At 40.6% G+C, this 15312-nt stretch overlaps 1 protein-coding gene across 4 annotated transcripts in view; it reads left to right on the forward strand.

The window, feature by feature from the left end:
* Positions 1-14146, forward strand: part of SYPL1 (synaptophysin like 1) — a 25329-nt gene extending 11183 nt beyond the window's left edge. For all 4 annotated transcript variants that reach the window (XM_070505129.1, XM_070505141.1, XM_070505134.1 and 1 more), the window contains exons 3-6: positions 5239-5360; positions 6642-6849; positions 11107-11292; positions 12782-14146. In XM_070505129.1, the coding sequence (XP_070361230.1) occupies positions 5239-5360; positions 6642-6849; positions 11107-11292; positions 12782-12916 (651 nt within the window). In that variant the 3' untranslated portion in view covers positions 12917-14146. The remainder of the gene's footprint in view (positions 1-5238; positions 5361-6641; positions 6850-11106; positions 11293-12781) is intronic.
* Positions 14147-15312: the final 1166 nt, after the last annotated feature.

The raw sequence follows: 15312 nt of genomic DNA on the forward strand, positions 1-15312 counted from the left end.
ATTGAAGTATTGACAGCAGATTCCCTTTGTTATGAATACTGAGAAGACCATCCAAATATCTCCAGACCAGGTTTCACCCACGGGCTGCCAGTATATAGCTGCTGCCTTTTTTTTGTTTTTTTTTTTGAGGAAGATTAGCCCTGAGCTAACATCTGCTGCCAGTCCTCCTCTTTTTGCTGAGGAAGACTGGCCCTGAGCTAACATCCATGCCCATCTTCCTCTACTTTATATGTGGGACGCTTACCACAACATGGCATGCCAAGTGGTGCCACGTCCACACCCGGGATCTGAACCGGCAAACCCCAGGTCACCAAAGCAGAACATGCACACTTAACCACTGCGCCACCAGGCTGGCCCCTATAACTTCTATCTAAATCAAAATAGCAGTGGAATATGGGAACAGGTGAGATGTTGGATAGCTTACATTTAGTAAAAAGGGCATACCTTGTCCCTTTTTTCCGTAAGGTAAAGACCAGAATCGCAAATGTGACATTTATTCATCCTCATAACAAAAAGACACCTTTGAAATGATGGTTTTGTAAGACTCGAAATAGGGTTGTATTTGTAGATTATTGGGAATTGATTTTTCCCTTTAATTGAGCAGTTATTGAGAGAGATTCGCTCTGTGCTGGGCCTTCTGCTAGGCAGGCTCTGCAAATCCTGAATAAGACGCGTGCAGAGCCGGCAGTCAGCCACAGGAAGAGAGGCCTTGGTCTGAAGGCAACAAGCTCTAGCACTGTCTGCGATTGCTTTACTCATTTTCGTATTAACTGGGAAGCTAGTTTTTGTTGTTTGTTTTTTGGGTTTTTTTATAAGGCAAGATACACAAGAAGTGTGCCTGTAGTTGAGTTAATGACCCCAAGTCTGGCAGCCCAGGAAGCAGAACAGTCCGCTGCAGAATTGGGTAGGGCCTTACGGATGGCGAGAGCTTGGAGCGGGCAGGCACAGGGGTGGGGCAGCTCCTGGCAGAGGGGACATAGACATCCAAGGCCTCAGTCCCTGGCGAGCTTGAGGAGCAGTAAGTAGGACAGTGTCACAGTCACAGTACCCGGCAGGGAGGGTAGCGAACAGAAACCCAGGAAGATAGAGGTGAGGCTCTCCCAGCTGTGCATCTTAGGCTAATTTAAGATGTTTGAGGTTTGTTTTTTGTTTTTTGTTTTGTTAAATTTAGGTCTGGAAAGCCATTGGGGAAATCCCTTTAAACAGAGGAGTGACTTGACCAGATTTCTATTTCACATGCATGTGCCGTCGTCACTCAACATAGCTTTGTTAGGTAGAAGCACGATGCCGGCTACAAATGTGAGCCACAGAGTAATTTTTTTTTTGTTTTTGAGGAAGATTAGCCCTGAGCTAACATCTGTGCCCATCTTCCTCCACTTTATACTTGGGTCACCTGCCACAGTATAGCTTGACAGGTGGTGCGTAGGTCTGCACCTGGGATCTGAACTGGTGAACCCCGGGCCGCTGAAGCAGAACGTGCGCACTCAACCGCTGCGCCACCGGGCCGGCCCCCAGAGTAATTTTAAGTGTTAGCCACACTAAAGACATGAGAAGAAACAGGTGAAATTAATTTTAGTAATTTATTTTACTTAACTCATTATTTCCAAAGTAGTATTTCAACAAGTAGTCAGTATAAACAATTGTTGATGAGATATTTTACGTTCTTTTTTTATACTAGATGTTTGTAATCCATTGTATATTTTACACTAACAGCCATCTCCATTCAGACTAGCCATTTTTAAAGTGCTCAGTATCCACGTGTGGCTGGTGGCTACCTTAGTGGACGCTGCGGCTCCAGAGCCCACACTGTGAAAGACGGGTGGTGGTGGGAATGAGAGGAAGTGTCGCTGGGCTAGTCCCGGTGAGAGATGGTGAGGGCTGGAGCCAGACATCGGCAGGAGTGAGCTAGACGAGGAAACCGCTTTCACAAGAATGGCGTCATACTCTCTGTAGTCTTAGGCAGCTCTCTTTCTTTCCACTCACATTAGATTTCCATGATTCGTCCATGTGGACGTGGGTCACTGTAGTTTCTATATCTTTATTGCTATGTAACGTCTCATTGTAAGTATGTACTACCATATTTTATTCATTTTCCTGTTGACTCCCCCCCGTTTTTGATATTGTAATATCACTATGAACATTCTTGTATATGTTCTGTAGTACACATGAATTTCCCTTAGATCTATATAGTAGTAGATACTAATCTCTTGTGACGTTATTTTCACCTAGTTTGTAGCTTGTTTTACATTCAAAAGCTGACTTGATTTTAAAAAATTATTTTTCTGTACTTGAGTTTAGTAATCTTTTATGATTAGTGGGGTTTTTTTCTTTTTCTTTTTCTTTTTTTATCTTAAGAACTTGTGCCCTTCTCTGTGGTCACAGATTTTCTTTTATGTTGTCTTTAAAAATCTTAAAGACTCACTTTTTACATTTGTCTCCAGCGCATCCAGACCATTTATTGAGCAGTCATTCCTCGAGTTAGTTATCTATTGCTACGTAACAAATTACCCCAGGCTTAGCACTTCAAACAAGACATTTATTAACTCGGCTGCTGTGGGTCAGGAATCTGGGAGCAGCTTAGCTGAGTGGTTCCGGCTCAGGGTCTCGGAGGTTGCTGTCATCTCAAGCCCTCCAGCTCCCTCACGTGGCTGTTGGCCAGCCTCAGATGAGACACTTCCAAGGCCTCTCACACGGTTGTTGGAATCCTCGGTTCCTCCCCACATGAGTCTCCTTGTAAGGTGCATGGTATCCTCCTGACATGCTTTCCCCCGGGGGGCAGTGATTCAAGAAAGCAAGAAAGGAAGACAGAAGTCAGATTTCTCTCTCTTACCCAATCTCAGAAAGGCCATTGCATTCTTTCCACCGTATTCTGTTCACTAGAAGCGAGTTACTGTGTCCAGTCTGTGCTTGAGGGGAGAGAGAAACCAGTCTCTGCCTCTTGAGGGGAGGAGCGGCAGAGCAGACACTTTTAAACCCCTGCACTCCTTTCCTTGGTGATACGCAGTGCCCGCTCGTAGAAAGGATTTGTCTGCACACAAGTCTGTTTCTGGCCTCTTGTTCTGTTCCGTTGGTTCAATTTGTGTATCCCATTTCTTTTTCCTAGTCCTAAATGTGGGTGTATATGCCCGAGACTCACTTCCTGGCCTTCTGTTTTCACCCTGTGTGTTCGTGCACATCGGTGCGGAGAGGGCATCCATTCTTCTCCCTTCCCCTGGTAACTCTTAACTAGAGACTGCCCACTGTGTGCCGTACATTACCTCAGTCTGCATCACTGTGACCAAGCTCCTTTTCGTCTGTTTCTTCTTCATGGAAACAAAAGCCCGTGATCGTTTTTGATCCTGATTATGGCCTGATTCAAGGCCCTGGATTAATCCATGGGAGGCATTATTCAGTGTTCAACAGTATAGGCTTTGATATCAGACGTGCACTAAATTTTATTCATTTGCTGGATGTATGGTGACCTTGAGCAAAGCAAAGTCCCTGCCCTCTTTGAGGTTACATTTGAATACAAGCAAGTAACTAAGTACTGTCGGGCAGTGGTTATTACAATGGAGGAAAAACCGCAGAGCGTAAATAAAGAGAATAGATAGTTTGGCGGGGGGGGGGGGGGGGGGGGGGGGGCGGGCATTGTCATTTAATAGTGTGTGGTGGGGAAAGCCCTCTCTGATAAGGTCAGATTGGAGCGGGCATTGTGAGGTGGCAAGTGAACTGTGTATTCCAGGCCCAGGGGCGAGCCAGCACAAGGGCTGTGAAGGAGGAGCCTGTCCTTGTCTTTACAGAATAGCAAGGAGACCATTTTGTGTAAAGGGACTTGGCAAGGGAAAAAGTAGCAACATGAGATCAGAAATCTCATGGGAGGAAAGGATCTTGTAGACCATTATATGAACTTTGGTTTTTATTCAGAGAGAACTTGGAAGCCATTGGAGAGTTTTGAGCAGATGATAAAGTTTTCTGCCTTATATTTTTAAAAGATCACCCTGGGGGCCAGTCTGGTGGCGTAGCGATTAAGTTTGCCTACTCCGCTTTGGTGGCCTGGGGTTTGCCGGTTCAGATTTCAGGCAGACCTACGCACCGCTTATCAAGCCACACTGTGGCAGGCGTCCCACATACAAAATAGAGGAAGCTGGACACAGATGTTAGCTCAGGGCTAATCTTCCTCAAAAAAACCCGCCACCCTGGCTGATATACTGACCTGAGACTGAAGCAGGGGCAGAGACGCCAGCAGGAGGGTCAGTTCAGAAGGCTGTCAGCGTGTAATTCAGGCAAGAGGTAGTGGTGCTTTAGATGAGGGTGTGGCGATGCTGTAAGAAATGATCAGATTCCACATAGACGTGTTAAATAGAGCCATTAGCATTTGCTGCAGGATTGAGCTCGTGCTCACTATACCGTATCGGGCTTTTTGTTTTATTTTGTAGAAAATTTAGAAGATGCAAATAGATAAAAGAATTATCTTTTACTTTCTGTTCAGAGGTGACCACTGAAAATTTTGATGCATAACCAGTCTAGGTTTTTGTTGTGTGCGTATGCATAGATGTAATGTAGACTCATGCACAATGCTTTGTTTAAACAAACTTTATGAGTAATGAACATTTTTCTATGTCATTAGATATTCCCCAACATTTTATTGACTGCATAATGTTCCATTGTATGAATTTAATTTGATTTGACTTATTCTCTTTCACTATTTAGGATTCTTCTAGTTTTTTGCTGTTGTAGTTAGCACTTGAGAGAGCACCATTTTGTTATTTAAGCATTTGCATGATTAGGAAAACAAATTTCCAACTACTTTTTTGAGACCCGGAAATACCCACGAGCTCCTGAAATAGCGTCTCCTCTTTGCTTACAGTCTCTTGGCTTTACACTTTCCCTTGGGTTCCAAATAAAAAGACCTCCCATTCCCCCCTTTTGATTTTGATACTAATAAATAAGACTTCCTCTGAATTTCATACTAATATTTAGTAGACACACTGGAGTATGAGCAAATGAATTGTTATATGGGTTGGTATACTAATTTCTATATTGTACTCAGTGGAGAATAAAACTGCATTTGTTGAGAGTCGCAAATAAAGTTTTAAATGTTTTTCAGCACTTACGTCTAATTTGTAATTAAGGATTCCTAGAATGTTAGCCGATTTTTAGTAATCAGTATATTTAAGGTTTTAATGACCCATGTTTTGGGCCCAGTAATGCTTCTTCCTTTTTCTTTCTTTTTTTTTTTTTTGTTCTCACTTTGTGTAGATTGCTTCTATCTTTGCTTTCGCCACCTGTGGAGGTTTTAAGGGCAAAACGGAAATTCAAGTGTCTTGTCCTAAAAATCCTGAAAATAGAACTATTACAGCCGCTTTTGGTTATCCATTCAGGTGAGTTATTTGTTTGTTTTTATGGTTTAACAACTCTTTTTACTTTTATATTGACTCATTCAGCTTTCCAGCAATTTATTGATCTTACGGGGTAGGAAATTTTAAGTTGCATGCTCATTGGTAAGTACTGACCAGTGCTACTCAGACTGTGGTGCATAGAGCAGTGCTGTCTGCAAGCTGCCTTCCTGGTCTGTGATGAAATAACTGCAGAAAATGAAAGTAAGCATTGAAATGCTTTTCTGTGACATGGCCATGACATTCTTATTCTGTCATCCCACAGTGGATTGGAAATTTAACAACAAAACAAAACAGAGACTGCTCCATCCCCCTAGTGTGAGAAACCGTGATGTGTAAGCAAATACGGCTTATGAAAAATCCAAATTTCTTTTGTATTTGCAGTTGCTAAATAATAGTGTTGTTTATATACTTTTAAGACGTGTATTTATATAAAGTGAAGTGTTCATGTGTTTCTTTCACTAACATAAAACTTATTTTCTTACTCTCAAACTGAAATGAATATTTTGTTTGTGAATTCATCTGTTTGACTTCAGGAGTCATTGAAAAGTTTATTGAATGTCCTGTGTTGAAGCCAGGGTGTGAATCTTTTTCCGCTTACTACTTTGACCTCTCTAGGACTCAATTTTTCTGTCCAATAAATTGGAAATAGTACCTGTTCAGGCTGTTTTGATGATTAAGTAGAATCTCAAAGATATGTCAGATAGCAAGTGCTCAGTAATTAGTCCTTGCCTCTCCGTCTCCCACCCCTTCTCTTCCAAAGTTGCACAGCATCGCTAGTGGTAAGTGCTTTTGCCATTTACAGATGGGGAAAATTAAAGACGGTGTGAAGTTAGCAGCTAATTAATCCAGGGTTAAAATGGGAGTCATTATAATTGGCTCTCCTCGTGCTGGTGGCGTGGACCTGGCCTCCTAGACGGGAATATCGTGTCTCAAATTGTGAACTTTTCGTATCAGCCCTCTTAATCTGCTAAGTTTTTATTGCAGGAAGAGAGTATCTGGATGGGGAAGTGTTTAATTCAGTCTATATTCAGTCTATCATAGACCAATTAACAGGTATAATTTATAATTAATGTACATTTCTCACAGAAATTTTAATTTACTTAAATATTTGAATTTTCCCCTTTTTTTCTCAAAAGGAAAGTGTTTATAATATATTTGGGGAGTATTTTTTGAAATGGCATTTTCAATATTCTGCCCATGTCTTTCCATCTCTGTTGGAAGAGTCTAAGTGGTTCCTAAACTGACCTGAGCCTTTTCCACTAGGTTGAATCAGGCGGCGTTCCAGGCCCCCCCGGGGGTGAACGTGTGTGATGTGGAGTGGAGAGACCACGTGCTCATCGGGGACTACTCCTCCTCGGCGCAGTTCTACGTCACCTTCGCCGTCTTCGTCTTCCTCTACTGCATGGCCGCGCTCCTGCTCTACCTCGGCTACACGGGCCTGTATCGCGACAGCCGGAAGCTCACCATGACGGTAAGCAGCCACTCGCTTTCTGGACAAAAGTGCTTTGTATAGGAGAAGTGTATGTTACATTTGAAGTTAAAAACAGATTTTCTCACACTGGAAATAAAAAGCCTTGGCGTGAGCCAGTTCAGCGTATTTTGCCCTGTGTTTACTCTGAGGTTGGGCTTTCTCCCCTCGTCATGTTTAACCAGTTCTTTTAGCCTGTTTGCGCCGCTTTCTGTGTTCTCCAGGGAGTCCAGAGGTTGGTTGGTTGGTTTCTAACTCTATTTTAACCTGGAAAGAGCTCGAATATGTCATAGAGCACATTAGGTTGCAAGTAGCAGAGAAATTACTGCGTTGAATTTGACGAGTGGCTGCCGTTCTAGTAGTCCAGACCTGTGTTCCTGCTTCTGACCTGGTCCCCTTTCTCAGAGATCCCCTTTCTGCCCCTGCAGCTTCATAGTCCCTATCAGGGGTTACAGACTACGGCCGCACACCAGTCTGACACGCTGTTGTTCTGTTTTAATTGCTTTGGGTTTTTTTTGATAGCTTTTTCGTAGCTTTCATGCTACAGTGGCAAAGTTAAGTAGTTGTGACAGAGATCAAAACTATGTACTGTCTGGCCCTTGCAGAAAAAGTTTGCTGACTCCTGGGCTATGTTCCCAGATTCCTTAACTTAAAATTTGATTTAGATAATTCTTACATTCAGCAGCAGTGGCATTCATGAGCTAATGTTCTGTCTTTGAGATGGCAACAAAGGGTTTGGGTTGGAAGTCCTGACACCTTTCTTGGCTTCAGAGTCTACTGAGCTAGGAATAAAAATAATCTCTGAGATTTAACTGGAAGAATCTGGCCTGGATTATTTGTGACAAGTGCAGAGATAAGCCGTGGTTTTAAGCTGGTCATCCACTCCAAAAGAATAACTGCAAAGTGAGTATTAGTGTTACTGACTTGAAGGGAGAACAGGTGTTTTTGTGATGCTGGTCATTTATATCTATGAGAAAACACTGGTGTCTGCTAATTATTTGTGAAGTTACATTAAAAGGAAGGCTATTTGAGTATGAAGAAATTATTAAATACAGTAACAAGTTTCAATTATTTACTTTTTTTTTAAATTTTTGCTGCCTGGATCATAAGAATACAAATGGTAAGTAAGGAATAAAACAACCTTTTATCATTCGTATTTATTCCATTTCTTATATCTGAGAAGAAATCCTTAAACCAGATGCTTTCATAAAATATTTCTTGGTTATTAGGTGCCCTTGAAAAAGATAGAGATCAAGTACTTTAATTTGCAAGGCCTGCTCAACAGAAATTACATACTAGGAATCGACAACTTCTGCAGACTTTTCAAACCTTATTTTAAAAAGAACTGTGATGATCAATAATTATATTTTGTTAAAATTCTTTGTAATTTAAATTCTACATGAAAATGTTTCTCGCCATTTTGTCATTATCCCAACAAATTTTTAAGTTAAATCTAGCAATGAGCCTTTTATTTCTCATATTTTGTTTAGTAAGCTTTAGAAATACCACGTTTTTAAAAGCAGCATTCAAATCTATTTTTGTTGAGGGTTTTTCTGTCTAATGAAACTGACCTAGTTGCATCATTCAGAAAGTCAAAAGTAATTTTCCACCTCAGAGTGATCAATTAGTGGTCATAGAGAGAGAATCCAGAATTAGTTCCTTAAGTGATTTCTTTTCGTTTATCTAATGGATGTTCTTGTCTGCTTCAAATTAAATTTTGTCCAACTTCAAATTAAATTTTGAATTCTACTTTTAATTGAACCATATAAATGTAAAATAAAATTTTCTTGAGATACTCAAATTTTTAAATATAGTCAAATATGACACTTTTTTTTAAGTACTGTTAATGAGGGTATGTTTTTAGCAAAGTTCTCAATTATCTGCTAAGATACTTCTAGGAGTATTTCAATTGTGACATTTTAAATCAAGTTTAGTTCCCTTTTTAAGTAAATACAGCACTTCTTTGTGTTAAGTAGTAGGAGTTTAAGAGTTCTGGGTCATGTGGAGAATCAGGAATATCATAAATCAAAGCCAGCCAAAGATAGGGCATCCCGAATCCTGAGAATCTGTTGTGAATCGTGCTCTAACTTCTCGGTAGGATCAGCACTGCCCAGGCGGCTGTAGGTTGTGCTTTGCAGAACTCCGGGTGGCACCTGTTCACATAGATGGCAGCTTAATTAGAGTCCCAAGTAGGACAGGACATCTGCAGGAGAGCCCACATGTCCCCACCTCCTCTTACCCTAGGGTTACTTGGGCGTTATTTTCAGAAAAGTACCTACTTCCGAAATATAAGAATGTCATGCCTTAAGCCAGCAAAGTAGATTTAAAGAGCGTAATGAGAACAAGTGTGTTTTTTAAATAAGGAATTGGAAGGAAGAAACCTGAAAATTAAGTGAATTTGATGTATATTGCTCAAAGCTCTGAACTTAGCCCAGAGGGAACTTGTTTAACATGTGGTAACCTCATACTATTTATCAGTTCTCCAAAAGGCATTGGATTTCTAGCAGGTGTTTAGAAAATGTCTACCTGCAGCTGAAAGTATAACAGAGTACAGCAGCAAGAAGAGAGTCCTCCTACACTGCCGAAAATGTAGGCTCTAATGTTTCTGTCCTTTTCTCTTTGATCTACGTTGTTTTTAAGGGGACCACTAGCAGTGGAGAGCTCAAGTGCAAAATGCACATACCTCTGTGTTTGTAAAATTAGTAACTGTTTTGGCTTCTCTAATCACGAGGCATTTATTCATTGCCATCTTGACCAGGTGGTCAAGGTATATACAGCATAGCTTCTGTGTCTCCTAAGTGGTCACTGATGTTTATCCTAAATAAATGACTCAAAGCTGGTTGGCAAAAATAATTAAAAGCTAATCACATTTATTCAAGAGACAAAACACTTCTGTGATGAGCTCCAAAACCCATTTCTGAGCTTGGAGAGATTTTGCTGCAGGTGTGTAAGAACTCAGCTTTGGATGTACCCAAATGCTCAGAATATGTAATATTAAAAGATACAGATGTTTACATTATTCCCACTTTGGTCATTAATTTAAGGGAAGACCACACAAGGTGGGACTTATACTTTATATTATGCAAATATGTATTTTTAAAAAGTGTTGTTTAGATCTTTGTAACCAATACTAGTTGACAAAATTTTAGTTCCCCGGCAGAATAGATTGAGTAGGGAGAATAAATGTTTTTTTCTCTCTTCATCTTATTAGTTCAATAAAAAGGTATCAAAATATTAAAAACTTCAGTCCTACTAGGCAGCCCCGTGGCCTAGTGGTTAAGTTCAGCACACTCTGCTTTGGTGGCCTGGGTTCAGTTCCCAAGCACAGACCTATACCACTCATCAACAGCCATGCTGTGGTGGCAACCCACATAAAAAATAGAGGAAGATTGGCACAGATGTTAGCTTAGGGTGAATCTTCCTCAGGAAAAAAAAAAACCTTCAGTCCTATTCTTGGAAATGTAATAAGTAGCAAAGAATTTAGTAGAAAATTACTAGTGATAAGGTGTCTTAAGAGAGATTTTTTTTTTGTCCTTTTAACTTAATATAATGAGCATTCTTAAAATTTCATGGTCATAAATTTAAAAAGAGACGAGTCATCCTGGATATGTGCTTTTCGTCATTTCCTTATCTATATCGTGGAGAATTAGATTTACCTAAAGTTACAGTTTTGCCAGAAGAGTGTAGAAAGCAGGAGAGTGGCGGGGTAGTTGAGGGTATATGCAGGGCAGCATAATGAAGGACCTGAGACTGTAAATTAGTTAAGGAGGGACGTGAGAGCATGAGTGAGGCTGACGGTAGAAATGTGCTGACATCAGATGTAGGTCCTGATGGGTTCACAGGATTTTGGGGCTGGGGCAGCAGAAGGAGTGAGCTAGAAGAAGAGCTGCCGTTGGGGAGTGGGGGGATTGAACAGATTATGTGGGGGTACAATTAGGTGACAAGGGTCTAAGGCACGATCCTGGGGCGTCAGTGGCCTGTGTAGGATTGTGGTGAGGGCTGCATCAGGCTTTGATTTCTAGGTAACATCTTAGACTCGTAAGGAGATGACTCTTCACTGCCGTGGCCCAGGCCCTGGGCTGATGATAATAAACAGCAACGTATACTGTGTTGACAGTGGCCTTTTTTAGAAAGTATATCATGAGGGCCATTTCTCAGTGCCATAGCTTCAATGTGATCTCAGATTTTTCATCCTGGCTTTGCAATTTAATACTTTTAAATTGACTGTTCATTGCTAACTCATTCTTATTTTTGTTGTAGGACTTTGTCATTACTCTTGTTGCCACTTTTTTGTGGTTGGTGAGCACTTCAGCCTGGGCGAAAGCTCTTACAGATATTAAAATAGCTACCGGTCCCAATATTGTCCGAGAACTTGGACCTTGTAATCAAAGAGTGACGTGTCATTTTGGCTCTGTGACTAGTATGGGATCCCTAAATGTATCTGTGGTATGTATGCAGTATTTATAAAATATTTTATTTTACCGATTAGAAAAACCTTACCAGTAATTTAAAGAAACAATAGCTTTTAATAAGTCTTTTGATGAATAAATTGATTTTTCTTTCTACTAAGCTGTCAGAATCCTAGTTTTATCGTCTAGCCTTTACCTTTATAACAGTGAAAAAACGTTTGTTAAGGAAATTATTACTCATAAACAGGTTAGAACACGATCACGATTGAGTCTTTCTTTTCATTAAAACTGACTAGGCAATACTCTCATGTCGTTTTAAGTTATTCAGCAATCCTAGAGGATGTGGGAGGTGGTGTTGTCTTCGTCTCACAACTGGGACGCACTAGCTGGTGTGTTCATTTGCCCGAGGTGACGCAGCCAGTAAGGGGGAGACCCCGGTGTGAACCAAATCTGACTTTAGAGCCTATTGTCTGACCTGACTTTCTCTGAATCTATGCAAGTGATACACTTAGGGCTTCTCACATAATCTAACATGTTTGTCTAGATAATTTATATGTGATATAGGATAGATGTATTATTAAATATATCATTGATATACTGAGTATATTATATTTAGAGAGGTCTCGTGTCTATTCAAGAAAATGTTTTTCCAGTGGGTGAAGTCAGCAGTGCCTTATAAAGCAATTTGGCCAAATGTTTGTTTCATAACTTGTAATTTAAAAGTCTGTTGCTGGCGTTTATATTGACAGTGATCAGAAATGCGCAGGTTCAGAAATGTTGTTTTCTATTCAAATACACACAGAGCTATAAAGCCCTGGCCTTCGGTAAGATGATGGGACTCGGGCCTCTACCCCACGCCTGTGTCCTGAGTCACTGTTCGTGTCTGCAGAAGCTGTGAAGTGGGGCAGCTTCAGCCTGTTCACCTCTGAGGCCTTCGTCTTGTCAGAGTTGTGCTGGGAAGACTGGCTTCTTTTAGCTTGACTAATAGGGGTGTGAAGTAAAGTGGCTCTGTGACTGCTTTCTCTTCTGGCTGCAGCTGTTGGAGTGGGGAGCTGGTGGTGGGCTGAAGCGGGGAAACAGGGAAGGATCCACAAAGGCGGTTCCCAGCCCTTCAGATGGGAGAGAGCAGAGCCCTCGGAGAAGGAGGCCTGGGGCCCCGCTGTTCCTCCACCGGAGCACTGCAGCCTAAGCACAAGTTGTGAAAGGAGGGCTTGGTTGCTGTTCTCAAATTTAACCTCATCTTTTTGGTAATAATGAGCATGCAAAATAAGATTTGTTTTAGTCATGATAGTACATGTTAAAGATTTGGAGATTTAGATTTATTTCAATGGGAATAAGTCATTATGTATCCAAATTTGGCATTGAAATGGAAAGGTTGCCCTTTTTATTCCACTGTATATCTGGTTCAAACTTTAAATGAAGTTATAGTATACTGCCTGAAATGTTAAATATTTAAAGGAAAACTAAGATGGATATGAATTTTTAAGTAGATATTAGGTTTTCACGTTTATTTTTCTCTTTCTCAGATCTTCGGCTTTCTGAATATGATACTTTGGGGAGGAAATGCGTGGTTTGTGTACAAGGAGACCAGCTTACACAGTCCATCAAATACTTCTGCTTCCCATGGCCAAGGAGGTGTTCCCCCTCCTTCCGGGATCTAATGAAAGGGAAAAGTACACTGTATGAAATACGGGGCTCTACTATGACCTGTTGCCAACATCTTGAGAAGCATTATTGGTTTCTAATAAAAGTAATGGCCTTTTCAATAAATTGGTGGGTTTAAAATTTTGCTGCTTTTTTACATAAAACCTGTGCCTTTCCTAGAGATTTAAGATGTAAATGTACTCCCACGTGTAAATTTGAAAATTCAGGGGCCTATTATGAGATAATACACATTTTTAAATGAACAGAAATTTCTTCACTAAGTTGTTTGCCTTCCAAAGTGTTTACTCCTTAAGCCGTAACATATATGTTGTCTCAGAAGAGTTCTGTTGTCACGTCATAATAGGAAGAAGATCTCTACTTAGAATATACACTACTGAAGTTTGTATATAGCTCATAGACCTAAGACCTGTCTTTGTTTAAGAACTCCTTGATTACATAAATCATAGTTCAGAATTCATATCTGAACATTGTTTATATGTTATGAAAAATTTTTAATCACAAAGACTGGGAGTATGTTTTATTTCTGTTTTTCTAAATGAACTACAGTACTTCATAGGTGTACTAAAATTGTTTTGGGAGTGGGGTTTGGAAATTTCTAATAGACGTATGGTTTTAATTTAGTAATTCTGTTGCATGAGGTGTAAGCATCCATTATGCTGGTTGTTCAGTAGACTTGCTGTCTGAGTAGAAAGCACATGGTTCAACTAGAAGTTTGACATGTGTGGGCATGGCTCTTTAGTGGTGTGTGTTTGCTGTCCTTTCTTGCTCATGCTATTTAAGTGTAGGCTGAGACCTAGTCTCCTTGCAAGTGGAGTGAAGTAATCCACCCTTTTTGCAGACCCTATTCATGGGGTTAAAACAAAATTAAGATTGCCTTTTACTTTTGAAACACTTAACATTTAGATTCAATGAAGTTGCTATTTTGAGTTTAGCATTGATATTGTGGAAATAAATGTGATGTGGATTTCGTGTTTCTTAATGTTCATTCTGGGTGATTAGGAATTATGCATCGTAAACAGGAACCTAAGGAGTTGTATTATGGGCGCACTGTCTTTGCACACACATCTGGCTGTGTTCTGAATACAGGGCTTCTTCACATTTTACTTATATGTGAAGTGCATCTTGTTATTACCTTAATTTTGTTGCTTTTGTTCATGACAAGAATTGTCAATATGAGAATGTATATCTTTTATGCAACCAAGTTAATAAAGAAGTTAAAAGAAAAAGTGCACTGATCGTTATATTACAAAGAAACCTTCAGACCGCCCCAGTGGCATAGTGGTTAAGTTCAGTGTGCTCCACTTCAGCAGTCCGGGGTTCATGGGTTTGGATCCTGGGTGTGGCCCTACACCACTCGGTAAGCCATGCTGTGGCGGCGTCCAGCATACAAAGTAAAGGAACATTGGTAGAGATCTTAGCTCAAGGGCAGTCTTCCTCTAGCAAAAAGAGGAAGATTGGCGAAAGGTGTTAGCTCAGGGCCAGTCTTCCTCACCAAAAAAAGGAAAGAAACCATCATAAAGGCACAAGCAATTCAAAATGGGAGGATTTCCAAAGCCGGAAATAGAATATCACAATAGTTTTTTTGCATGTTTGGCAAGGAATAAAAGAGAAAACATGCTTTGGAGACCCTGTTTCTGTCCTTTTTTCTTTCAATCTCATTTTAAAAATGCTTGTTTTGTAACTTTCAGGTTAAGTTTTCTGGTAAACCTTTTCTAACTGACTGCGTTAGGCAGCAGCGACTCTTGGTTAAGAGAGTATGCTCTGGAGCCAGACTGCCCGAGTGGGAGCCTTGGCTTCACCATTTGCCAGCTGGCCCACTTTAGGTGCATTGATTATGCCTGTATGCCTCCATTTGCTTATCTGGAAAATAGGAAGAAGAGGACTGGCCTCAAAGAGCGTTTATGAGGATGAAATGAGGTACTAGCTGTGAAGTCTTTAGGACAGTGTTCGGCCTGTGGTAGGTACTTTATAAATGTCGGCTGTGATTGTTGATAGCATCTCATATAGAGCTTCCTAACCTGGAGTCCATGGGGCTGAAGAGGGGAGGGTGGTGGTCTTGGGCAGAGGCCAGATAAGCTTCAGGATTATGGGAGTCTCCCTTTAAATTCCTCAAGGAGTCCTGGATGTTTTGGTGTTTATTTTTCTGTTGGTGATAAATGTATGTAAAGTTAATGACATTAAGAGTTAATAGCTATTGAGATTACAGTAGATCTAGGAAGATGTCCATTCTTGCCTTTTCACTCCCTGATTTTGAGTCAACATTCCAAGGTTAGGCAATTTACAGGATAATTTCCAGGACAGAAACAGTGAAAGCTTTGACTCACTAGGTGATAGGTTACAGAGAATTATTTATAAACAGCGTCATTACTAATGTTTTTGTGAATTGAGATCA

This window comes from Equus asinus, chromosome 1, assembly GCF_041296235.1.
Source record: "Equus asinus isolate D_3611 breed Donkey chromosome 1, EquAss-T2T_v2, whole genome shotgun sequence".
In the NCBI taxonomy this organism is placed as follows: domain Eukaryota; kingdom Metazoa; phylum Chordata; class Mammalia; order Perissodactyla; family Equidae; genus Equus; species Equus asinus.